The sequence below is a fragment of the Chiloscyllium punctatum genome, chromosome 45 (genome assembly GCF_047496795.1).
Source record: "Chiloscyllium punctatum isolate Juve2018m chromosome 45, sChiPun1.3, whole genome shotgun sequence".
Lineage (NCBI taxonomy): Eukaryota > Metazoa > Chordata > Chondrichthyes > Orectolobiformes > Hemiscylliidae > Chiloscyllium > Chiloscyllium punctatum.
This window is the reverse complement of record NC_092783.1, coordinates 51,723,040-51,750,523: the sequence shown is the minus strand read 5'-3', so window position 1 is coordinate 51,750,523 and position 27,484 is coordinate 51,723,040. Positions and strand designations below refer to the sequence as shown.

General features: G+C 39.5%; 1 protein-coding gene and 1 long non-coding RNA gene across 3 annotated transcripts in view; one reads left to right on the top strand and one right to left on the bottom strand.

Moving 5' to 3' along the window:
* The first annotated feature begins 67 nt into the window (after positions 1 to 67).
* Positions 68 to 27,484, top strand: part of LOC140467424 (uncharacterized) — a 41,004-nt gene continuing 13,587 nt past the window's right edge. Inside the window, exon 1 of the long non-coding RNA XR_011955452.1 lies at positions 68 to 185. This is a non-coding gene — a long non-coding RNA (uncharacterized lncRNA). The remainder of the gene's footprint in view (positions 186 to 27,484) is intronic.
* On the bottom strand, positions 15,716 to 27,310 carry LOC140467423 (ras-related protein Rab-7L1-like). 2 transcript variants are annotated; one of them, XM_072563769.1, is made up of 5 exons: positions 26,902 to 27,310; positions 22,485 to 22,556; positions 20,407 to 20,588; positions 18,373 to 18,494; positions 15,716 to 17,940 (listed from the first exon to the last, which is right to left on the bottom strand). In XM_072563769.1, exons 1-5 carry the CDS (start codon positions 27,020 to 27,022, stop codon positions 17,817 to 17,819), a joined length of 621 nt encoding a protein of 206 aa, XP_072419870.1. In that variant the 5' UTR covers positions 27,023 to 27,310; the 3' UTR covers positions 15,716 to 17,816. The 2 variants fall into 2 exon arrangements, with proteins under 2 accessions (XP_072419870.1, XP_072419871.1); XM_072563770.1 differs by lacking the exon at positions 26,902 to 27,310 and adding an exon at positions 23,817 to 24,010.

Here is a 27,484-nt window from a genome sequence, read left to right as displayed (position 1 = left end):
CAACCCGCTCCCCGATTGCCCGGGACGCCTGCCCATCAGCGGTCGTTGGTGGTAGGGGCGGGGCGAGCAAACATGTTCGGTTGCAGCTCCTCCGCGCCAGCGAACGGCGACGTTTCGCTTCGGTAGATTCGAAGGGGAAACGTGCCAAAGGAGCCCACGAAAACCGGGAGGAGCGACCTGGCAAGGTTTTTTTAAAAAAAAAACTGCAGGCGGGGGGGATTGTGCCAGTGACGCGGGCCTTGTTTTTCTTGGGGAAGTAATACGGTGATTTATTCAAATTGGGCGAGCCTGCGATTTCGCGGCGACAGATTCGCCATGCCCCCCCCCCCTCCTCCCGAATTATGCCGCTTCGTAATGATAAAAATATATAGTTTTGCAAATTGTCGGATTGAGCTTCACAAAGATACCGTCTCTCCACGCAGAGGCACATTTTATAATAACGTTTGTGATTTTTTCCCCCCACATTTCGCGGCAGCCCCGCCGAAATTTGGCGGCAAAACCTGCCACCGCCATCTTGATGCAGAATCGCAGAAGTCTAACTGCGCAGGATAAGGCCATTCTGCCCATCGTGCCCACAGCAGCCCTTCAAAGCCAACATCATCGAACCCCTACAAGGTGGAAGTCCACACCGACCCTCCAAAGAGTATCCCACCCAAATCCATTCCCCTACATTTACCCCTGACTAATGCGCCTAGACTACACATCGCTGAACACCTTAAGTAATTTAGCATGGTCAGTTCGCGCAACGTGCACATCTTTGAACTGTGGGAAGAAACCAAAGCACCTGGAGAAAACCCACACGGGCATGGGGAGAATGTGCAAACTCCACACAGTCAGCCCAGGTTGGAATCGAACCACTGTCCCTGGCACAATGAGGCCACAGTGCACAATCCAATTGGATTAGATTACCTATAGTGTAGAAATTGACTTGCCCACAGTGCGCCCCCTACCAGGCATAGTCCTGCCCCTTTACCTCCTGCTACAATATGAAAAAGTGACTTTTATATAAAAAATCTCAGAACTTTTAAGTTACTTCTTTTATGAAGTTCTGAACTTACACATTAATGAACTGAAAGCTTTTCTAAAAGATAAAAGACTTAACAGCAAACTGTGTTTGTTCAATATATCATTTCAGTTGCATGCAACTATGAACTTTTCCGATATATTCTATGTCTTAGGAACCTGCTTCAGAGCTACCTTATGAAGGAGCAGTGCTCCAAAAGCTAGTATTTCCAAATAAACCTGTTGGACTATAACCTGGTTTGTGTAATTTTTAACTTGGTCAACCTAACCCACTTGTACCATATGTTCGGACAGTGCATTCCGTACCCTAACTACTTGTTAGGTAAATACTTTATTTTCCCCATCGTCTTTGCTGCTTTTGCATATCACTTCAAATCTGTTCATTTAACAAGAAGGAGCAGTTTCCTCGCTCTGTATGCAGCCAGCTAATTTTTCTTTAAACCTTCATCAGATCTCCTTTTCGTGTTCTTCGCTGCACAGAGAACAGTCTTAACTGTTTCAATCTAACTTCAGTTGAAGTTCTCATCCCTAGAATAATTCTTGTAAACCTTTCCAATAAGTTCATATCCTTCCTATAATGTGGTGTTCAGAACCATACACAACACTGGCCAAGGTCTAACAAGTGCGTCACCTTCTTAAGAGGGGCATAGAACACAAGAATAAAGCCAAGCTTTACTTACTGCTTGAAATACCACTAATTATCCTGCCACTTTTAATGATAAGGTAGTTAGGAAAAGCCACAGAACTATAAACCAGTGAGCCTGATATCGGTGGTGGGCAAGTTATTGGAAAGAATCCTGAGAGACAGGATTTACATGTATTTGGAAAGGCGGGGACTGAGTGGGGATAGTCAATATGGCTTTGTGTGTGGGAAATCATGTCTCAGTAACTTGATTGAGTTTTTTGAAGAACTAGGCACGCACAGAGGCTCAGTAGTTAGCAGATTAGAGGCCTGTGACCAGTGGTGTGCCACAAGGATCAGTGCTGGGCCCATTGCTTTTTGTCATTATAAATTATTTGTTTGTGAACATAGGAGGTATGGTTAATAAGTTTGCAGATGACACTAAATTGGGGGTGCAGTGGACAGAGTACTGCAGGATCTTGGTCAGGTGGGCCAATGGGCCAAGGAGTGCCAAATGAACGGAGTTTGATTTAAATGCTGCAATTTGGAAAAGCAAATCAAGGAGGACTTACACCTTAATAGTAAGGTACTGGGGAGCGTTGCTGAACAAAGACCTTGGAGTGCAGGTAAATAGGATAGTGAAAGCAGCATTTGGTATGCTTGCCATTAGCTGTTAGTGTATTCAGTATAGGAGTTGGGAGGTCAATTTACAGCTGAACTGGACATTGGTAAGGTCACTTTTGGAATACTGCGTGCAATTCTGATCTCCCTGCTATAGGATGAATGTTGTGAAACTTGAAAGGGTTCAGAAAAGATTTACAAGAATGTTTCTCGGGTTGGAGGGTTTGAGCCACAGGGAGAGACTGAATGGGCTGGGGTTATTTTCTCTGGAGCATCAGGGGTTGTTGGCTGACTTTAAAGGAAGTTTATAAAATCATGAAGGGCATGGATAGGGTGAATAACCAAGGTCTTTTCCCTGGGGGGGGGGGGGGGGTACTTAAGGGGCAACTTTTTCATACAGAGGGTGGTGCGTGTATGGAAAGAATTGCCAGATGAAGTGATAGACGCTGGTACAATTACAACATTTAAAAGGCATCTGAGGGTCCGTTCCCATACTGTACAGCTCTATGACTCTGCGCATATAGATCCACGTTCATCTGCCTGTACAGCATCTCACACTTCATCTGTCACCTCCTTACCTACTCCACTAACTCGTCTATCATCTTCTGGAGTTCTGCACTATCCTCAGTTTGAGGATTATTCCAAATTGTGTCATCTGCAAACTTTGAAATTCTTCCAAGAACACCAAACATTTTAGATTATAAACAATCAGGAAAAGTCAGGATCCCAATACCAGTCCCTAAGAAACTCCAATACAACCTCATTCACTTGGGAAAAAAAATACAGTAACCATTACTGTCCTATCACTCAGCTGATTTTGGATCCACTTTGCTCCTGACTCTTCTTTCATGACCTATAACTTTCAAGTCTGTTTGTGTTACTGTATTGAACTGTTACTGTATAGGAAAGTTCAAGCAAGCCAGATCAACAACCTGCATCATATTTCCCAGGTAATAATGTTGTTTGCTTGAGGGGCCAGTGCAGAAAAATGAGCTGAATGGCTTCTTTCTGCACTATATATTTATGGTTGTGATGTTGTGGGAAATAATGTTTTGCTGTGGCTTAAAAGGGCAAGCACTCACCTTTTCCAGTGGAAGGCTGTAGATTGAAATCCCACTTCAGGAAACTAGTACAAAAAAAAAGGGCAGGAAAAGAAATGCAATACTGAGGGAATATCAAAAGATACTGTCCTCTTGCCTGTATTAAGTCAAGACCAGGCCCCCTTGTGGTGCAGTAAGAATCACACCAGTTTCAAAACCGCTAATTCTTTCTCCACAGATGCTTCTACCTGCGCTTCTCCAGCATTTTCTGTTTTTGTTTCAGTTTTCCAGCAACAGTAGTATTGTATTTGTTGTGGAAATAAAAACCCCTTTGAAATAATGGTAAGTACAGCAGGGATATTTCCAACAGACCCCATCCAATATTTATCCTTCAAAATCAACATCACAAGGTAATTCCAGTCACTTTGCCATTGTGTGCATATTAAGTGTCACGTACCCTAAATTATAACAGTGGCTATCAGCTAATGAAGTATTGCATTGACTGACAGTGGAAAGCACTATTATACGCAAGGCTTTTCTTTTAAAAAGACTGGTCATTGGGATAGAGATTTGGTTTAGGATACTGGCAAAATCCTTTTCCTAAGTGCAATGAGAAAGAGAATACAACAGTTCAAAGGCTATCAGGAGGAAACAGAAGTGGTACACGGGATAAAGTTAATTGTCATAGAGATGTACAGCATGGAAATAGACCCTTCGGTCCAACCCATCAATGCCAACCAGATATCTCAACCCAATCTAGTCCCACCTGCCAGCACCCGGCTCATATCCCTCCAAACCCATCCTATTCATATACCCATCCAAATGCCTTTTAAATGTTGCAATTATACCAGCCTTCACCACTTCCTCTGGCAGCTTATTCCATATATGTACCACCCTCTGTGTGAAAAAGTTGCCCCTTTAGGTCCCTTTTATATCTTTTCCCTCTCACCCTAAACCTATGCCCGATAGTTCTGGACTCCCCGATCCCAGGGAAAAGACTTTGTCTATTTATCCTATCCATGCCCCTCATAATTTTGTAAACCTCTATAAGGTCACCCCTCAACCTCCGACGCTCCAGGGAAAACAACCCCAGCCTGTTCAGCCTCTCCCTATAGCTCAAATACACCAACCCTGGCAACATTCTTGTAAATCTTTTCTGAACCTTTTCAAGTTTCACAACATCTTTCCGATAGGAAGGAGACCAGAATTGCACACAATATTCCAACAGTGGCCTAAGCAATGTCCTGTAAAGCCGCAACATGACCTCCCAACTCCTGTACTCAATACTCTGACCAATAAAAGAAAGCATACCAAATGCCTTCTTCACTATCTTATCTACCTACGACTCCACTTTCAAGGAGCTATGAACCTGCACTCCAAGGTCTCTTTGTTCAGCATCACTCCCTAGGACCTTACCATTAAGTACATAGGTCCTGCTAAGATTTGCTTTCCCAAAATGCAGCACCTCGCATTTATCTGAATTAAACTTCATCTGCCACTTCTCAGCCCATTGGCCCATCTGGTCAAGATTCTGTTGTAATCTGAGGTAACCCTCTTCGGTGTCCACTACACCTTCAATTTTGGTGTCATCTGCAAACTTATTAACTGTACCTCTTATGCTCACATCCAAATCATTTATGTAAATTACAAAAAGTAGTGGACCCAGCACAGATCCTTGTGGCACTCCACTGGTCACAGGCCTCCAGTCTGAAAGACAACTCTCCACCACAAACCTGTCTTCTACCTTTGAACCAGTTCTGTATCCAAATGGCTAGTTCTCCCTGTATTCCGTGAGATCTAACCTTGCTCACCAGTCTCCCATGAGGAACCTTGTCGAACGCCTTACTGAAGTCCACATATATCACATCTACCACTCTGCCCTCATCAATCCTCTTCGTGACTTCTTCAAAAAACTCAATCAAGTTTGTGAGACATGATTTTCTACGCACAAAGCCATGCTGACTATCCCTAATCAGTCCTTGCCTTTCCAAATACATGTACATCCTGTCCCTCAGGATTCCCTCCAACAATTTGCCTACCACCGACATCAGGCTCACTGGTCTATAGTTCCCTGGCTTGTCCTTACCACTCTTCTTAAACAGTGGCACCACGTTAGCTAACCTTCAGTCTTCTGGCACCTCACCTGTGACTATCGATGATACAAATATCTCAGCAAGAGGCCCAGCAATCACTTCTCTAGCTTCCCACAGAGCTCTAGAGTACATCTGCTCCGGTCCTGGGGATTTATCCACCTTTACCCATTTCAAGACATCCAGTACTTCCTTAATTCTATTTGCCAAAGCTATCTCATGTCCACTTTTTGCCCTCCTGTTTTCCCTCTTAAGTAAACTCCTACTGCCTTTATACTCTAAGGATTCACTCGATCTATCCTGTCTATACCTGACATATGCTTCCTTTTTCTTAACCAAACCCTCAATTTCTTCACTTTCCTCATTCCAGAAGGGCTTATGCCCGAAACGTTGATTCTCCTGCTCTTTGGATGCTGCCTGACCTGCTGCGCTTTTCTAGCAACACATTTTCACCTCAATTTCTTCAGTCATCAGCATTCCCTATACATACCAGCATTTGCTTTCATCCTAACAGGAATATTCTTTCTCTGGATTCTCATTTCTGAAGGTCTCCCATTTCCCAGCTGTCCCTTTACCTGCCCCCAATTACCTTTTGAATGTTCTTGCCTAATACCGTCAAAATTGGCCCTTCTGCAATTTAGAACTTCAATTTTTAGATCTGGTCTATCCTATTCCATCACTATTTTAAATCTAATAGAATTATGGTCGTTGGCCCCAAAGTGCTTCCCCCACTGACACCTCAGTCACCTGCCCTGCCTTGTTTCCTAAGAGCAGGTCACTTCTACCCCAAAAGAGATTCCAATGATCCAAAAATGTGAATCTTTCTCCCATACACCAGCTCCTCAGCCATACATTCACCTGCTCTATCCTCCAATTCCTACCCTCACTAGCTCGTAGCACCGGGAATAATCCAGATATTACCACTATTGAGGATCTCCTTTTTAAATTCGTGCCCAACTTTCTGTAACCACCCTTCAGAATCTCAACCTTTTCCCTTCATATGTTGTTGGTTCCAATGTGGACAATGACCTCTTGCTGGCTCCTCTCCCATGTGAGAACATTCTGCACCCTCTCTTGATCCTGACACCAGGGAAGCAATACACCATTCTGATTTTTCACTGCTGGCCACAGAAACGTCTGTCTGTACTTCAGACTAGAGAGTCCCTTACACAATTAATCTCTTGGAACCCAACGTACCCCTCGTTGCATTAGAGCCAGTCTCAATACCAGAAACCTGGCTGTTCGTGCTATGTTCCCGTGAATCAATCACCCCCTACATTTCCAAAACAGCATACTTGTTTGAAATGGGGTTAGCCACAGAAGACTGCTGCACTACTTGCCTACCTCTCTTACCTTTCCTGGAGTTAACCCATCTATGTGACTGTATCTGAGACTTTCTCCCCTTCCTATGACTGCCATCCATCACATACAGTTGCTGTTGCAAATTCCTCACTGCCTCTAACTCTCTCTCCAACCGATCCATTCAATCTGATAGGATTTGCAACCAACAGTATTTATTGCAGATTTAATCCACAGTAACCCTTAAACTCTCTTTAAACTCCCACATGTGGCACAAAGCGCATATCACTCCTGTAAAGGCCATTTTTGCTCCTTCACAATCTGCAGAACCAGAAAATAACAATCTTATTCCTCTATAAAACACTGCCCCAGGTTAAATTAATAGTTACAGCTTATATTTTAAGTTTAATCAAGAGATATATATCTCAAAAAAACATATAATCAAGAATGAACCCGCTCTACTCACTACTGCAGACTTTCTGTAGGCCACACTTAAAACAATTCACTTATCTGTTTCTGTGCTGTTACTTTGCCCAAACAGTTCCTCCAAGGTCAGATGTGAATTTCACTGTTAATTTTCCCAGGCGCACTCCTATGTCCAGCGATACATGAATTGAAATAGCAAAGGCAGTAACTGTATTGGTTCATTGTGGTGTCAGTTTCTTTCTCTCTCCTGCACTGACCTTGCCATGTGCTTCCTTTGTCTGTTCTTCTCCCTTTTAAAACTGCTGTTGTTTTGACTTTTTTTTCTCCAAAAGTTCCAAAACAATGCTACAGCATATCAAACAGTAATTGCTGCTCCTGGAATTAGAGGAAATCACCTCCGACACCTAAAATAAGGAGCAGCTGTTACAGCCAGAAAACTTTCCTGTCCTCCATCTTGGACTACCCAGAATCCTTTCTGTAACTTACTCAAAAATGCAGTGAACCTACTGTAAGTAGTCAAAACAGAAGGCAGCTGACCTATAAAGTCTGCTCAACAATTCAATGAGATCATGGCTGATCTGATAATGCTCAAATCCACTTCCCTGCATTATCCCATTAATCCTCGATTCCCTTATTCCATGGGGCATCTGCTCATCTTATTAAAAATTAGTGGGTCACTGAATTTACCATCTAATATGCTTGCATACTGCGCATGGAAGAATATTCTGATGAATTATGTCTCTGAGAACGCGCCAGGCTTGCTGGGGTGGTAGAAATTATGGAGCATATTCCCTTGGATTTATTTTTGACAAACAGTGCACCACACAACAGACCATTTTTATAAGACATAGCAGCCCTACTTGAGTTATTTGGATGTAGAGTTGTCAGCTATCTTAACTAGGGCGTTTGTTTAACCAGGTTGGTTAGGTTTGTCGAGCCCTGGGTCCTGGAGGTGGGACTCCTGAGTTAATACGGGTACATACACAATGCTCCCGTTCTTTTGTTTAGGAGCTTTGTGCTAAGCATAGCTGTTTTGTATTTGTTTTCTCTTTTGCTTTTTTAAAAAAATCTATTAGTTATTTCCTTATTTATTGTTGTTGCTTTGCAGTGGTAGGGTTTGTTGTGTATTATAGGGTAGGTTAGTAGACAGTACTACTGTAATTTGTATTTTTTCCTTTATTATACAGACTTGTTGATTGTATTTTTCAATAATTTTATATGTTTGTAAAGTTAAAAAATTTGCTAATAAATATTTGTTAAAAAATTATTGAATCAGCTAGGGAACTAGGCTTTGGCCACAAAATAGCGCTTTCTGCCTTACTGGACTACATGAAACCAATGATCGGTTGTCACAGGGTATAGTTGAGATTAGGGTAGGGCAGCTGAAAATTTTTACCCCACATATAGGAACTATTCTATTTTCAAATTTTTGCCAATGTTTCCAAAATTACTGCTAGTTTAAATTACAGGGCTGATATTCTAACAAAAAGTAAAATGCTAGGTAATAGATCCAAAGTAAGAATGCTGGAACAGTAGGGTAACTGTGGAGGGTTGTTTTTCGGACTGGAGGCTGGTGACTAGTGGTGTTCCATAGGGATTGGCACTAGGTTGACTTGTCATTTATGTATATTCTCATCCAAATAATTTACAATACATGGTCAATAAGTTTGCATATGACACCAAAATTGGTAGTATAGTGAACAGTGATGGCTATGATTACAAGGAGATCTTGATCAATTGGATCTTTAGGCTGACTGGCAGATGAAATTCATTTTGGATAAACGGTATTCAATTTGGTAATACAAACAAGTTCAGGGTTTGTACAGTTAACGTAGGGCCCTGGGTAGTGTTGTAGAACATATCTAGGGGTTCAGGTATCTAATTCTTTGAAATAACCACCCCATCTACTTGTAGTGCATAAGACTATTTAGCACACTTGCCCTCTTTACACAGACCTTCGATTTAGGAATTTGAACATCATGTTGTCTGGAACTTTGAAGTTCTGTGTGCAGTTCTGGTTGGCCTGTTATAGGAAAGGATATTATTAAACTGGAGAGGATTCAGAAAAGTTTACCAAGATGTTGCCAGGAATAGAGGGTTTGAGTTACAACAACCAAAGAAAAAAAACACTAGAAAGACTAGGACTTATGACTGGAGGAAACAAGTTTCAAAAATTATGAGGGGCATCATAAGATGAACAACAAGGGTCTTTTCCCAGGGTGGAGTTGTTCAAAATTAGGAGTCATATTAAAAGGGGAGAGAAAAAAATTTAACTACAGGAGGGACTTTGTTTTTATTTTAAAAACAAATGGTGTGGAGTAGATGCCAGAGAAAATGGTGGATATAGGTAGAGAGTTACAATGTTGAGACATTTGGATAAGTTCACGAGTAGGAAAAATTTGAGGGTTATGGACCAGGTGTAGGCAGGTGGGACTAGTTCAGTTTAGGAATATGGTCAGTATGGACCATTTGGACCAAAGCATCCCTGATTTCATGCTGTGAAACTCTTTAAAAAAAAAATGGTAGAACAACCAACACTGCTGCTTCATTGGATTGTAATTAGAGTCAGAGTCAAAGTAGGACCAAAAGGCATGGAGAGTTCTAAGATTGGAAAAGTTACATAGATGGCAAAGAGTAAGGCCACTTAGGGGAACTGCATGTGAGGATAACATTAAAATAGAAGCATTCAGAAATTGGAAATGCAAAGCCAGAGTACAATATTATACACAAATGAGATGGTGCAAATTCAAAGTTAGACAGTGAGTTCCTGATGACCTTAAGTTCATGAAGGGTGGTAAAGCAGGAGGCTTGCCAAGGCAGTATTTCAACATTTGAGATTACAAAAAAAAAAGTTGAAACCTTCACCTGTAAAAGGAATGACAAAAAAAAGTTGAAAATTAGAGTAGACATGCCATTGTTATTGATATAAATCCTTTGCACCTAGGAGTGCACTATGGAACTGAGTAGTTTAGAAACATCAACCTTTCAAAGTAATTCTAAACTTTGAAGTCACTTAATTCATTGTCAAGAAAAATTTGAATGTTTAATTTAAGATAGTAGCAAATCTGCTTAAAAAATATATATTACCACCTATTACCACCCTTCTATTGAAGACAAGCAACCATATTATACTTGTCCCATTTTGTGCTTCAAAACAAAGCTTAAAGGACATTACACCATTTGGATTTCAGCAGCTCAAATCTGTTCTTGTTGCTAGAAGCATCACCACATCTTGGTTATCAGAGGTGTAGTGTTTAATAAAACACTAAGGGTCAGTATAGTTGCATGCTAGAAATGGTGTTGCAAGATTGAGGTGGTCTTATACATTTTACTTGTCCCTTCAGTTTATGTCAAAGTCTAGGGCTTGTAGCGCAAGTAAGTTTTTAGTAGAGTTTTGGCCCAAGTGAAATATCAAGAGAACTTCATTATCCCTTTAAGATATGAATTGTTTCCTATAAATTCTTTACCAATGAAACTTTACAAACTGATCACAAACTCCATTTGTGTCCTTCCAACATACTTCTCGTATTTGGCACAAACTGCGAAAGTTAATGTTGAAAGGCATCATTTCCAAACCAACAAAAGTTTAAAAAAAATACTATGAAACTGGACTTAGATCACAAACTGAACAGCTAATTCACGATAAGTGCTTTCTACAATCACATTCTCCATTTTAGGATTACTTGACACTGACACTAAATGAAGTCCATAATAAGTTCACTTTTCCATGACAGGTGTTTAAACCAAATGCATCTGATATGGCATACAAAAATATAGCAAACCTCCTCATCCAGCAGTTTTATACAGATGTGTATATAGTGCAAAGTCTCAGCATAGGACAAGAATTAGTTACTGAAATCTTCCACATATTTGCAAGCATGATTTGTTTTTTTTAAAAAAAAAAAGAGAACAGCTCACAGGATAATTCAAGTAGATCATATGGCCTGTTGAGCTTGCTCCACTGTTTAGTATGATCATTGTTGATCTTGGGGGTACTACACTTCATATCCCTTTATTTCTTGTGTGCACAAACCACATCTCTGAATAGGAGATAAAGGCTCTGCAGCATAAAGAGGAATAAAAATAGAAGAGCAGTTATATTTGAATAATATTTCATGCTATCTATTCAAAATGTAGAACAGATTTTAAAATCCGATTTATTAAGCCAGGTTTTTTTTAATCCCACTTAGTGTACATGGATTGAAAGTACATGAAAACTTCAATTTCCTCCCATATTCCATTTGAAACCTGAACAATTAATAGCCATCCAGAAGGCATGGAAGCCAAAAGCCTGCACAAAGCATTTCCACCCAGTGCATTTATATTGCAACTAATTAAGAATGGAAATAATTAAACAAATGGGGAGGTACAGTGGTTAGCACTGCCACCTCTCAGCTCCAGGTTTGATTCCATGCATCCTTGAGTGACTATGCAAACTCCACACAGACATTCTCCCAGCATCTGCTAGAGTTGTCTCAGGATGCTCCAGTTTCCTCTCAATCCAAAGGATGTGGATTAGCCAGCTGAAATGTAGGGTTTCAGGGATAGAGAGTGGATACGGAGGGGGTGGGATGCCCAGTATGGACTCCATGAGGCTGAATGGCCTGCTTCCATATAGAACACCGCAATGACTGAATTAGAAACCTCCGGTGCAGGATACAGGCCTACAAACTCAAAAGCATCAACTCAGGCATTCAAATTCATACTGAAAAAAAAGTACAGGAACAAAATTTACATTTTCAATAAAGTGAAACCCTACTGCTGCAAAACCACTAGAAACCAAACCAGGAAAGAGAAATTTTTCCATGTTACTAATGCTTATACAAGAATCAATTTTCTTATCGGGGGGGGGAAGAGAAGGGACAACCCCTTCTCCCACCTCCAACACACCCCATCCACCTGGACACCCCGTGCTGGCCTCTTACCCGCCCTTGATCTCTTCATAGCCAACTGCCGCCGCGACATTAACCGCCTCAACTTCACCCACTCCAACCTCTCACCCTCGGAACGTGCAGCCCTCCACTCCCTGTTCCAACCCCAACCTCCCTATCAAACCAGCAGACAAGGGAGACGCAATAGTTTGGCGCACCAACCTTTACACCACTGAGGCTAAACCCCAGCTCACGGACACCACCTCCTGCCCCCTTGACCATGAACCCACCTCCCAGACCATCCATAACCTCATCACTTCAGGGGATCTCCCATCCACTGCCTCCAACCTCAGTCTCACAACCCTGCACCACCTGTTTCTACCTCCTGCCCAAAATCCACAAACCGGACTGCCCCAGCCGATCCATTGGGGCAGGAGCAGGCTGAAACACCGAACTCATCTCTGCATACCCTGACACGGTCCTGTCCCCCTTAGTCCAAGAACTCCCCACCTACATTCGGGACACCACCCACTCCCTCTATGATTTTTGCTTCCCCGATCCCCAAAAACACAAAAGGGAGGGCTTATGCCTGAAATGTCAATTCTCCTGTTCCTTGACTGCTGCCTGACCTGCTGTGCTTTTCCAGCAACACATTTTCAGCTCCCAGTATCCAAACCAATTAGTTTGAACATTAACAAGCTGATGCTTCACATTGCATTCCCCATTGACATTCAGCACTTGGTATGATACCATAGGCGCAGGATGCTGCCTGACCTGCTGTGCTTTTCCAGCACTGATCGAAAAACTAGTTTCCAGCATCTGTGGTCCTCCCTTTTGCCTGCATGATACCATGTCAGACTTAATATAAAAAGTACCACCTTCATTAAGTTGGGATAATTTTTAAAAAATTAACTGCTCCAAGCCCAAAACTCTTCAAAAAATCACAAGAACGACACCTAACCAAAATTCCAAAGTACATGAATGCAGTTGACACGAGACTCACTGCTGTACTGGACTTTCTGATCCAAACATCTGTTGTTCTCAGATCTAAGTTTTAGTTGAATCAACAAAGCAAAGTCAATGTTGTTTTGAATTCATAATGCAATACTACTAGTAGAGGGATACACTAGGTTTGCAAGTATTTATTGGGCTTGCAAGTGCACATCTACCTTCAGTTTCCAGGCTATATTCAATGATCCACAAACTTCAGAAGTTTCCATTAAAGTGGCAGAGAAGCAAACAAAAGTAGTAGAAGGGGGAAAGGCAAAGGCTTAGAGATATCAAATCACTGGACTGTTAGTGCAGAGACCGAGACTGAGGAACTGCAGATGATAGAACTTGGATTCAGTTTAAAAAAAAACTGGAATTAAGAGTCTAAAGATGAATCCATTGTTGATTGTTGGAGACATTTGAGAACCAGATTGATGTCTATCAGGGAAGGAAATCTGCTGTCCTTACCTGACTGGCCTATGAGACACTCCAGACCCACAGCTAAAATGTTTGACACTTAATTACCAGCACTGCCTTCACCTGGTGAAAGAAAAATAGTTAATGTTCTTGTGAATGTAACAAGACTAATTCTGCAAACTAACTTGTAATGTTAAAGTACTGTAAAAAAAGTATTAATTCAATCCTTACAATTGACTACTAATGTAAAACAGATCTATAGCAGATGCCATTTCCCTAACCCTCCACTCATCCCTGGATCATCAGGGCAAGGATACCCATGTCAGACTCCTGCTCATTGACTACAGCTTTACCTGCTGTGCTTTTCCAGCACCACTAATCTAGATGGATTCCAGCATCTGCAGTCCTCACTTCTCCCAGTTGATTTTAACCTAACTGAATCCTCTTGCAAGGAAGCCTACTTTGAAGTACTCCTCCTCTCTCTACAAGAATCTGAGTCTCTCACTGCAACCCCCAGGTCATCTCAGGCCTGAAGCTCTTCAACTATGTCCTGAAACAGACTTGCTGTCCTATCACCTTCATCCCCACCTATTGTGGTCTGGGGCTACCTTCTCCCCAGCCCCACCTCAATCTCTCCACTCCAGAGACTCACAGCCTTCATTCCTGATGGAGGACTTTTGCCCGAAATGTCAATTTTCCTGCTCTTCCGATGCTGCTTTTCCAGCACCACTAAAATTTATGACTTCTTCACGGTCCTGTCCAGACTGATCTCAAAATTGAGATCTAGGTCTTGGCTCTGCCCTGCACAACTGTATTCTCAGCTTCCTGGTGCTGAGGCAGCAGCGAAGATTGACAACTGTACCTCCTCCACAGTAACCCTCATCACTGAAGGCCCCCTTGCATTCTCAGCCACCTACTGTACTTCCTGAATACCTGTAACTAAGTAGCAAAATTCCAACCAAACTATCTACAAGTTTCAGTCCTAGGTGTCATCAGCAATGAGCAGTCAGAATGAGAAAGGAGAAAAAAAAAGTGTGCTTGGTGTTGTGGTGCAATGTTAACAACCTGTCTCAATGTCATCAAAAACTGATATTTGACTTCAGGAAGAGGAGAATGCATCTACCAAAAAAAACCAACAGAATGAAGGTTGTGGGGGGTTGGTAGTACCAAGTTCTAGGAATGGCAATAAGCTGTTCTGGAATTCAAATGTGACAGTCAGGAGGGCACAATAATGCCTCTTCCTCAGATGACTTGGGAAGTTCAACACAAAAACCTCAATTTTTAAATAAAGATGCACCATGAAACATACTAGCCAGGTGCTTAACAGCCTGGTTTGGCAACTGCTTTGCCCAGGACTAAGAAACTACAGAAGATAGAGTGCACAGCCCAGAATATCACAGTAGCCAACCTTCCAGCCATGGACTCCATTTGTCCATTATTGCTGCAGCAAGGCTGCCAAATCAAAGACTCACCCCACCCCTGAAGTGTTCTCCTACAGACAGGAGGAGATACAGAAGCTTGAACACCAGCAGGTTCAAGAGTAGCTTCTTCCCTGCCGTTGGACTGATGAATGAACTCGCCAGCCTCAAACAAAATGTTGATCTTGCTTTGTGCACATCTTGTGTTAAATCCCAGAGAAGGGTCACACCCAAACTGTTGACTTTCCACTCCTGATGCTGCTTAACTTGCTAGGTCCTTCCAGCCTTCTGCTTGCTTATCACTCTTAGAGTTCTTTTTCACTGTGATCTGCATGTTCTTACTGATTATAATCTTCCTGTACTGCTTGTAAACAAAGCCTTTTCACCACACTTTGGTAAACATGACAATAAATCAAAACATGTAAAGATTGACTAACAACCAAAATTCTCCATGCATAGCTGCCACAATTCCCATGCATTTCAGCTAGCAGCATGTAACCTTAAAAAAAGGTGACTTAAAATATGGAATTTCATTTTTGTTTATCCATTTCAAAAGCAGAAAAAGTTGGAAATTCCCCCTCAATTACCATGGAATCAGGAAATGATTTTATAATCTTCAAGGCATCCTAAAAAAATTTCACAACCAAGCTTCATTTCTAGATTCAGAAATGCCCAGGAGCTAGTAAAATAGCTCATTTTCCCAACAAATACTCAGATAAGGGCGGTATACAAAACAGCTGAATTCTCATTTCCCCACCATCCTTAGGGTACTACAGCATAGAAGCATCTTGCATTGTCCCAGTTTGTTGTTTGATTTTCTCAAATCATGAGGCTTTGGAATTAGATTAGATTTTGAACCACAGCAAAGTCTAAAGCATTCAACCTTTACCCCACAAAGTCAGAACACTTAATAAAATTGTTTTTATTGCATATATTACATTTCACATAAAAAAATTCAAGAACCACAAGTGCATGACTACCTGAAATTCACTTGGTAAGTTTTTTTATGGCACCAGAATGAGGTAGTCATAGGATTGCATTCTTAGTCACCAATACAAGCATGCAGTTTGAGGTTAAAGATGACAGCACACATTGCAAGGTTGAAACACTTCACTGAAGTCAGAGTTATAGTCCTATATTAGAATCACAGGTCACAATTCTTTCACAAGACATACATAGGTATAGCATAGAGTTGAGAGAGCAAGCAGCTCAATTTAAATTGTATCTAGTTTGCCAGAACCAGAGAAAGGGGCTTTCTATTTATGGTCAATGCACTCAGGTGACATAAACAAGTGTTGGGAACTTACTATTCAAAAAAAGGAGCTTTGCAATCATTACATGCATGATGTTTCCTTTTAGTGTGCCAACAACAATTAAAATTGCATGCTGTGAGGAAAGTACAGGTATTGTGTAATCCATGCATTAAGTACCATTGTAAGTGAGTTTATAAAATAGTGATATGATCACTTCTTCCTGTTATTCTAGTTTGTCAATTAACATTTGGTACATAGTCTCATTCAAAACCAATTGGATTCATAATTTGGAATATGAATTTCCATTTCCAAAATCAACTTTAAAGCTACCATAAAAATGTTTAATTATTCAGAACACTGTTATTAACTAGCAAATTGCAGAAAGTTTTACAGCTGATCAAACTGTGCATTATGCAATATTTCCCCACTGTCACTATTTCCACACAAATTATAGTCTGGAGATTTCTGGACACAAAGCATAAATATTGTTACTGGAGAATTTGCTTGCAACCAGCCTCAAAATTACAGAATGTCATTTCGTAAAAGACCTGAAAGGCAATCCTATGCTCACTGACAGTGCAAGGATGGAGGAAATTTAAACATTGGAAACAATTCACTAAGATCGTAATTACAACACAAAATTAAAGGATTTCAAAATACAAATAGACATTGCTCAAAAGTTACAAAATAAAAGGCAATAAAAACTTACTTAATTTACCTGAGAATTCAGATTTCTCTTTTCAATAAAGAAAAACCCAATTCAAGTTTTGCCAAATTCCTAAACTGGTATCAAGCCTAGGAACTACAGCATGCAAAATAACTGGTTTATACAGTGGTACAAAAAGAGTGACATTGTCAGCATGTGATTGGTAATTCATTCTCAAGAGTTGCATTTTAGGGGATAAAGGCCAATAACAATTTTTAATACACTATTGGTCTAAAGGAGTATTTCTGGATTGAATATTTATGTTCACAAAAGTGAATTTCAGGAAATCTGCAAACAAATAGTCATAGAAAATGAAAACTCCTGTAAGCCTTATGTCATTGTTGCCTAGACAATTACTAATTTGACACTTTCCAGAAGTAGTGAACAGAAATTATATATTGCCATGTTAATAAAACCATTAACACAAAATCAAATGGTTTCTAGATTCCCTAGGATTTGCCAAATGTCTGTTGAGAAATGTTTGCAATACAATTGATATATTACTTTTAATGCAAAGCGTGTCATTACAGGATACCCCATACAACAGCAAAAGGAATTGTGCAGAATGTAATACTGAACAAACCAAAAAAGGGAACAGAAGCATTGGCAGAAGTAAACATTTGTGACACAAACAGTTCATCACCAAAACACAAATCTTACAGTTTACACTTTTCCCTCTTAGTGACCTTTGATCATAAAGATGAGTTTGCACATTAATATCAAATGTACACTATTTAAGACAAGTTTGTGATAGTCAATACATTTAACAATTTCTATTGGAAGTGAACTAACCAGTTGTATTTTTATTCCTACATAAAGGAAGGAAGAACTAATTTAGCGTAGAATTAGGGCACTAACCAATTTAAAAAGCTTCTGATCAAAATCTGTTCATTTAATATTCAAAAAATGTAGGTATTAAACTTACATGAATGAGAACCACAATAGTGCAATGACTCCTCCAGAATTTGTCTGGTAAAATCTAGTTAACTTAAATGCATTTGAAGACAGATCATACAAAGTCCACTGTAGTGCATTATTTTTCAACAGCATGCTGAATTCCAATGACGTTCACTTTTTGAAGTATCTTTTAGTTGAATGTAATCCCCTTGGTTTTGATTGGGAGGTCCCAAATTAGGCTTTGACATCAAATGCTCCACTAATACTCTGAAAAACAAAGCAAGTGAAATTTCACATTAATTTTTAAATTGTGTCCAGAATTCTAAAAAGTGAATTTTAAATAAATTACATAAACTTGTTTCCCTACATATTCAAAGACAGAATGTGTTTCCCTCAGAAGGTGGTGAACTTTTGGAAATCCCCCACAAGGCTGTGGAAGTTCAATCTTTGAGTATGTTTGAAGGTAGAGATTGATGAATTTGATTGCCAATGGCATTCAGGGTTAGGAGGTTAGAGTAGTTGTACTGAAGGGTTTGATAAACCAAAATAGTGTATAGTAGGGCAGGTTTGTTGTACTGAATTGCCTACTTCTGTCCTTGTAGATGTTCAAAGCAGCAAAATGTAACATTTGCCATTTCCTGCAAGTTTATTAAATTTAAAAACTTAAATGGAATTCTTTGGAATTATTCCACAACATACCTCATGGCTTGAGCAACATTCTTGTTTTCTTTCACTGACGTTTCAATCCAACCAACAAAATGGTTTTCTTTACTGAACAGATCAATCTCACTTCTGCTGATTGCCCATTCTGACAGGTCACACTATGATGGGGGGGGGGGGGCCACAAGGAAGAAAAAAAAAATTGCTGCATGAAAACAAAATCCACTTTCAAAAGTACAAGCATTATCCCAATGAAGCTTCATTTTATAGGTGCTAGCAAAGCAAGTAGTATCATTTTTTAAAAACACTAGGATTTAAATAAAGCTTAGAAATTGGAGGGTGAAATATGAAAGCTTGAATTTCTATTAGTGGCAGAAAATATTTCTTTGCTGGGGGAAGAAAAAAATGGAGTTTAAAAAATGAAGTTCTCAGAACCAGGTCATTAAAATTAATTTCATCCCTTTCCTCCCAAATGGTGTTGGAAAATATTAATTAATGCAAATATCATTTAAATCATGCTGCTAACTTTTCTTGCAGTTCATGGTGTTTAAAATACTGTCTCATGAGGAGTTTCACAAAAGGGTAGCACCACCTGGTGGTTCCTTATTGGTATTGAATTGAGGTGAACTTCATACTAAGTCTTCCTGAAATTCAAGCCTCCTTGGATCGCATACCTGCTCGGCAAAGGGGACGAAGATCTACCACCACATTGCTCAAATCACAGTGCAAAGGAAGAGCAGTTCCCTTTTCTGATTTGATAGCATTTGTTGAGAATGGCATAAAGTTCCCATATACCCATCTTTGGGCAATACAATAAACCTGGACTGAAAGTTCAGGGTTTATTGTATTGCCCAAAAGATGGGCATATGGGAACTTTATGCCATTCTCAACAAATATTGGGCTATTATACAGCAAATGAATGTACACAAAGCCAAAGAAACTAAGTGTGTATACAAAAACACAGCAAGACAAAAATAAAAAACCTGACTGAATAAAACCATCCATTCATGTAAAAACCTGAAGCTGAATTTTGAGCTAAAACAGGCAAAAATGTTGTCCAACTGTTTAGTTTTGATAATGTTTACTTCAAAAAAATAATAGCAGCTAGTCATGTTTACACATTAGTGGAGATTTGTAACAGTTCCTGCTCTCTATTCACATTACTTAACTCTACTTTGAAGCAGCCCACACAAAAAAAAAGTGCTGCAAGCACCTGTATAAGCAGATTGACCACAAAATACTTATGAATAAGTTAAACTGCTGGGTTCAGGAATGGGAGATGTAATTTAACGTGGTGCTTTGTCAGGCACCTCAGAAATAAGACAACTGTTTGTCAGAGATTGAAGAAAAGATTTGAACACTTTTGGGACTTGCCAATGAAAGCTACAAAAGATCTAAAGGGATCCAAACAAATCTTGAATACTGGAGAACTGAATAGTCAGAACTTTGTATTCCAAAAAAATTAAAATACTCAAAACATTAGTTTAAAAAAAGATATTTGAAGACAAATTTTCTTCAGAGTTCAAAAGATCATGCAACAGAAATAATGAGATTGTGCACCCAATGTTGTTCTCCATAATATTAAATGCAAATAAGTTGATAAACCAACAAGTTTCAGTTGTTAAGTACCCAAGGTTCTTTCCACTGTTTAAAAATGCTAATATTAAACCTTAGTGTAGACAAAAGCTTCAAACAGGATTAAAAAATAGTAATGTCAAAAAAATAAACTATGGCAAACAGATTCACTTTACAGATTATGACTATCATGGTTGAATTCTGCAAAGGAGTTGAGAAAATAACATGGAGAAAAGAGTTTCAGAATCATTTTATTTCTTTAAATCTTCTGCTCTTGCTCATTCGTTTTAAATAGTAAAAAAAGTGAATTGGGAGATATTAAGGAGAAAATGATGCCCAAATCACAGGTTCTGGCCATACTTCTAGTATCCAGGCATTATACAAATTAGAACAATCTGTTTGCTTCAAGACAAATCACAATCCAAAGAGTTTAGATGTCTTTCAAAAAGAAAAAATCTTGTAGCATAATTACTGCATAAAAATCTTTTTTCAGCTCACCTTGTTTGCCAAAAGAATACATGGCACAGGGCTTCCATCCACCAAAGCAACTTTGCTATCCAAATCATGCTTCCATTTGAGGCAATTCCGGAAGGTTGCTGTATTTGTCACATCAAACATAACAATGCACGCTCCTGCATCTCTGTAATATAGTCTGGTCATGGAGGTGAAGCGTTCCTGACCTTCAAATAAAAGGAAAATAAACAAACTATTCACAAAGGAGGGTGCTGAATTATAGTCCTTACACCTCCTGTAGAATGTTAGCAATCTCGTTCTTTTGAAAAAAAATATAGTAAAACCTGTCAACCTAAAAAGCTACAAATAGATTTGTTCAGAGGAGTATGTCACTCTTATTTAAAAAAGACATCAATAAATAAACTCACTTAGACATGTCTTTGAACATGCTACTGGGAACACATGCTACATATGTAAGGATATATGGAATGTTCTGTCAAAAGCTACTGCACTCAAGTCTTTTCATTCAGGAAAAGTGTTATTTTTGACTAGGTCAAAGTTCACAATATAAAATTTATCACTGCCATATTTGTCAAAAATCTCTACTCCATAAGTTTATGGAAGCTCTGACTGAATATAGTTTAAGTACAGGTTGATAAATTTTGATCAATGGTGTCAAAGGTTATAGGACTTGTGTGGAAAAAAGGCAATGATGTTTTCTAATCAACTATAATCATATTGAAGGCAGTGGGCTTGATGGCCTATTTCTATTAACTCCAGAAAAAAAAAGTTAATATACGTAGCCTCATTCTATTTGGGGAGAAATTAAATAACTGAAGAGGGGTAATTGTTTTCTATGATTGTCTTACCATGTCAGTTTCATGCTGAGAATAGAATCAGTGCAAGTAAAGAAGTAATCCTGTTCCCAGAATGGTTTTAAGAAATTCTAGAGTAACTCAAGCATTTCACTTGGGGAACTATTACCATGATTTAAAGCAGTACTACAAGTCTGTACTTAGCAGTCCAGGTAGTAGTCAACAATGCTTGGTGTTATAAGACCATAAGAAATAGGAATGGAATAAGGCCATTCGGCCCATTGAGTTCACTCCACCAATCATGGAGGATGAGCATTTCAATGCCACTTACCCATAACCTTCCCATATATCTTAATTCCTTGAGAGATCAATAATTTATCAATCTCTGCCTTAAAGAGATTTAACATCCCAGCCTTCAATGCACTGCATGGCAATGAATTCCACAGGCCCACTCTGGCAGAAGAAATGTCTCCTCATTTCCATTCTAAATTGACCCCCTCTAATTCTAAGGTTGTGCCCATAGGTCCTAGTATCCCTGCCTGAAACAGTTTCCCAGAGTCCACCTTTTCTAAGCCATGAATTCTCTTGTAAGTTTCTATCAGATCTCCTCTCAATCTTCTAAACTAATGAATATAATCCCAGGATCCTCAGCTGTTCATATGTTGGGCCTACCATTCCAGGGATCATCCATGTGAATTTCTGCTGGACATGCTCCAGTGCCAGTATGTCCTTCCTGAGGTGTTGGGCCCAAAACTGGACATTATTCTAAATGGGGCCTAACCAGAACTTTCTAAAAAGTCTCTGAAGCAGGTCACTGCTTTTATAGTCCTGTCCTCTAGATAAATGACAACATTTGCTTTCTTAAGCATAGACTCAACCTGCAAGTCAATCTTTAGAAATTCCTGGACTAATACTCCCAGATCCCTTTGTACTTTGGCTTTATGAGTTTTCCTACTGTTTAGAAATAGTCCATGCCTGTGTTCTTTCCCCCTGCCAAAGTGCAAGGACTCATTCAATTTTAGCCATTGCTCAGACCACTCCCCTAAAATATCTAAATCTTTCTGTAACCTCCCCACCTCAGTACTATATCTAACTTTGCCAAAATGCTCCCAGTCCCTATGTCCAGGTCATTTATATATAAAAAAATGAACTATTTTGAACAATTGTACTATTTTTTCCAAATCAGCTCATTATGTTTGCTTGTACAAATACTTCAACCAAGACAAATATAGATAAGTATTCTTTAAAGCCAGTCTCAACAGTAAGTTTCAACAGTTTCTGCTTGAATGCAAAAAACTAAGCTTTTACCAGCAATATCCCAAAGCTGGAGTCGAACAGTCTCCGAGTCAGACCACTGTATAATCTTCAAAGCAAAGTCCACTGAAAGTAATGAAATAAAGATGCTAAAACAATTGTAAAATGTTTAACAATTTAGCAAAAATCTATTTACTGTCAAAGATACACTGATGTTGATTGTTATGGCAAAAACAGTCTGCATTTTCCATAGCTACTACTTTAAAACTGACAGCAACTTGAACACATGCAGAGTGGTGCAGAAATCCAGGTTTGACTGTTAGAGATTCTATGTTTGAATACACTGTTGAAATCCCCTGACCAGAACATTTCATTAGGGAATTGATAAAAACTTCCACTCTTATCCTGGTATTCTTGATGGAAATAAGATAAACTTTTTTTTTCCCTTCAAGGGTAACTTTTTAAAAATGCTGCACTAAAGTTGCCAGAGCATGGTGGGTAACATACCTCCCTCTGGTCTAGAGGCTCTAGGTTCAAGATCCCCTCATCTTAGACATGCACCCTTGTGTACACACCAAGATCTACTTCACTGAGTATAAAAAGTTTAAAAATTAAAAAGTAATGCAATACAGTGGTTTCTCTTGAGTGGCTGCTGGTCAGAATCCTCTAATGTATGGAGCAAAATTGATTAAATATTGTGGAAGACAGAAATAAAATACCCCACCCTAGGGGAAAAAAAAGAGACCTTGGCCATTCACCCTATCCATGTCCCTCATGATTTTATTACCTCAGTATATTTAAATTGTACAGCATTTAATATAAGAAGAATGAATGAATGCTTCCACAACTGCTTTCTATCCATAGTTCAAAGCAGTTTATAATTAATGAATTACATTTGCATAGGCAAAGACCCATAAACTGTGACAAAAAACATTTTCTGCTGTAAGAAGAGTTTTATCCAAGATGATTGCTTAAACCAAAGTCTGGCCTAATGTGTAAAAACTGCAGTTCCTGCAGCAAATTTTCTTCCATGCTGGTTTGAAGTATCATTCTCGATTTGCTCAATTTAGACCCTCAAAATCTGGCTAAGTCCAGGGAGGCAGTTAACCAAGGTAATTGTTGAAATACTGACAACTGAACATCCTCCTATTGTACTTCTGACATCAGCTGCACTTGATTAAAAAGTCAAGTACATTTCCATGAGAGAAATAATATTTGTGACTCAACTTTAATCTTCAGCACCTGGACAGAAAAGCTACAGCTTTCAGCACAGAAATAAACAGGACAAAGGCAGATTATGCATTTGTTTGCAGTTTGCTTTTTTCCCTTCTTACCATTAAAGGAGTTTCCATCTAAATTTCATTCAGTTCAAACCCTATGCCTTACTTGAGAAGTGAAGAAAGTCTGTCTTTGATGGACATGAAAAAATTGGCAGAAGTATCCATGTGACCTTGTCAAGTGCCTTATTGGCTCAAAACTGTTGAGAGGCAGGTAGATTTTAAAATACAGCCCATCTGAAGTAGGTTTTTCAGAAACAAAACCAGCAGTAGCAGTTGTTGCAGCACTCAAAAGTACAAAAAGATCAAAGTTCATTAAGCTACAACACATTGAGGTTAGAATAGCTGTTTATTCAGTTTTAAATTCTCTTGTGAAAATGACTTGGAGAACTACTGTGCTTTGATACAATCAGAACTACTTCCATTTCTGGGAATGTAAAATGAACTTAATTACAAAGATGCCAAGACAAGTGGAATTCCTTGAAAGTAAAAAAAGTTAAAAATCACCACACCAGGTGAGGAAGGAGCAGCACTCCAAGCTTGTACTTCAAATAAACTTTGACTATAACCTGGTGTAATGATTTTTAAAAACTTTGTCCACCCCAGTCCAACATTGGCACCTCCACATCTTGGAGGATAAAGTGAGAACTACAGGCAACAGAAAAACATGTCAACCATAAACAAATTACAAAACTGTTTGTTAAGACAAAATCTAGAGCTTCCTACAAAATAGGGTGACTCCATTATGAAATGGTCATCTTAGATTTGGTAGTGCAGTACACATGCTTTCAAATTAACCCACATTTTCCCAATCAATTCAACTGCTTCTCCAAACTGCAAATCTCATCATTTTAGTTATCAGATGTGATCTTTGTGAAACTCAACCACATCCTCAAATGCAAGTTAATAATTTGGCCTAACTTCACTCCCCATCCCCAACTACCTCAAGTAGATTTTAAAGAGATACCTGTTGCAGAAACATGGCCCTTATGAACTGAATAATAAAAAACCTTACAGGTTCTTATTTTGCTCAACTGTGTTCAATTAAGCTTCTCTTTCACCCATTTCTCCCTACTCAAAAAGAAATAAAGTGTCAAAACCTAACTGAATCTTCAAAACCATTTCCTCAAATGTCACTGCCCACATTGTGTAAAAGCATAATTCCAGTCATTAGCAACTTAATTCAGCACACAAACAGCTGAAACATCACTCACATTCTTAAAATCCTACAGTTAATCATGACAGACAAGTAATTTCTAACTCCATTCCATACTTGGTACAGTGCACAACTGCTTACTCATTGGTTATCAATCTGGAATGCTTATGGTTAAAATTCTTCAATGGTGGAGTAGGAGTTAATTAGTACAGAATTCACAAGTTATTAAATACACTACAGCAATCAGTATATTAATCACAAAGCCATGCTCCATTTTATTTGTCAAAAATGAGTGCAGGTTAACAAGAACCAACTTGGCATTTTAACTTTTCTACAAGGAAAAACAAAGCCCAAGGAAAATAGCTCAGTTTTCAAAGCAGAGATTAGCATGCAACTTTTCAGAAACCCGATGAAGGGCTTATGCCTGAAACATCGATTCTCCTGCTCCTTGGATACTGCCTGACCTGCTGTGCTTTTTCCAGCACCACACACAACCCCAACTTATCTGACCTGTTCTTTTATTATATTTGCAGACTTTCACTTCCAGAGTCTAAAACATTTGAGTGCAACTCAAGTTGTCACTTCATAAGATTGATTAAACAATGATAAAGTACAAGATTTGCAAGATAATAATTTTGTTCCAAATACCTTACCTCAATTGAGGACAAGAGTAAGAGACAGGTCTGGGCAGAAAGGGAATAAAATCAAATCCCAAGTCATGAGAAAAGACAATTAGCAGGGAATTGTCTAAAACTTAGTTTCATTGATACAAGTGAAATTTTTTTTGGCTAATGTGAATCTTTGCTAATGTGAATTAAAGTGAATCTTTGAAGATGATATGGTTCCATCTGCACTTAAGCTTCTATGCACTTAATTTAAAGACAGTGCAAGTTTACAAAAGTGACGGTAAGTTTTATATTTTAAAAAGTCATTAACTAAAGGTTCAAAACATGAGAATTTTTTAGCATAATTAAAATTATTCTCACTAGCAGAAAGGCCAACTTGAAAATTTAAAAGTTGTTTCTTTTGTTATAATACCTGGAATAACTGCTTAAAATGGATAGTGGGATTAGATTTGAACAGTAACATTTAAAGTGAGAATTGAAAATATGCCAATAAAAAAAAGGGGAAGAACAGTGCTGTCTAACTTGACAGCCCAATAAGCTCACACATTAGGAATAGTGGTTTTGTTCTATATTACCTAATAGAATCAGACTGGTACTGAAAGTTACTAAGCTTCAGAAATAAAGTGTTACCCTCCTTCAAAGTGTTAAAAAAACTAAGACAGTTAGAAAAAAAGAAATTAAACCAGGAATGAAACAAAAAAACTGAAAGTACTTGAGAAACTCAAAGGCTGACAGCATCTCGCATACGATAGAGATTTATTGTCACGTGTACTCAGGTTAACGCTTCGAATCCAGTGACCCCCTTGTCAGAACTAAAAGCAGCTAGGAAAAGGAATTTATTCCGCTTTTGATTTTGGTAGAGGTGTGGTAGTTGGTAGGTAGTGGAAAGAGTGGACCTCGTAAGAGAGAGACGGTGCCCAGAGACAGAGAGAAGTCAAAAGAAAACCCAGGACCGAAGAGCTTTACACGTTACCAATTTACAAAAAAGATAATTAAGTAAGGTATTGTCATGAAACAAAGACCTACTGGGAGAAACTCAGCAGGCCTGGCGACATCTGTAAAATAAAAAAAGGTGTAGGGGACCCTGTCCAGAGGTCACATTGGACTCGAAATGTTAGGCGTTGCTCAGTCAGTCCCGATGACTTTCTCCCAGGTAGTGTTTTGATTTTCAGACTTGAAGCAACCGCAGTACTCGAGTGTAATTGGAGAGAAGACCAAATTGTGAGACAGAGATTTACAATAAAACCTTCCGAGAGAGAGAGAGAGATTTTAAAAAACTTCCCCCTCAAACACCGTCAACTCTGGCTGGCGCAGCTTCCAAGTGCACAAAAAGTTGTTTGGAAATTAAGAACTCACTGCAGGAACAACAACAAAAAAATCCAAACAAGTCTCTCTCTGACACACACACTTACCTCCCACAGTGGATTTGTAGTTCTTACTGAAGCTGTCGTTGGCGTATCGCTGCACCAGGGAGGTTTTGCCCACCGTGCAGTCCCCAATAACCAGCACCTTGAACAGGTAATCGTTCGCCATGGTGCAGAGGGGACACTGACTAAAGGAAGATGGAGCAACAGACGCTCGTCATGAACATCCTCCCTGAGGCCCTGGAGACATCATCTCCTGCTCCTCCCTGCCCCCGCCTTTTTACACCAGCGACTGGAACCAATCCACCACTCAAACTTCACCTCCCTCCACCCGGAGGGGGGGAGAAATAATAACTCAAAACGAACGGTGTCGCGACTCCCTCGGAACCTTTTTCCTTTTTTTTCTCTCTGTTTATGACGGGACGCGTTGTAAATTTTCCGCTCGCACCTTGGAGGGCGGTCACGTGTTGCCGTTGCACCCTGGGAATCGTAGTCCGCCACCCGGACAGGCGAGACGTAGAGCTGCCACAGCCACTGACCGGGGAAACTACAGCTCCCAACAGTCACCGCGCCCGCTGGGTTGGCAGGAGGGAGCGGCGGGGAATGAGCCCCGCCGCTGGCTGTCGCGGGT

Bases quoted from the DNA above. Each gene is read 5' to 3' on its own strand.
- LOC140467423 (XM_072563769.1), bottom strand. From the start codon at position 27,022: ATGGCGAACGATTACCTGTTCAAGGTGCTGGTTATTGGGGACTGCACG. The intron at 22,557-26,901 runs GTAAGTGTGTGT...CATTACTTTCAG, and splicing joins CTACAAATCCACTGTGGGAG to TGGACTTTGCTTTGAAGATT. The intron at 18,495-20,406 runs GTGAGCTGAAAA...CCCCCATCATAG, and splicing joins GTATTCTTTTGGCAAACAAG to TGTGACCTGTCAGAATGGGC.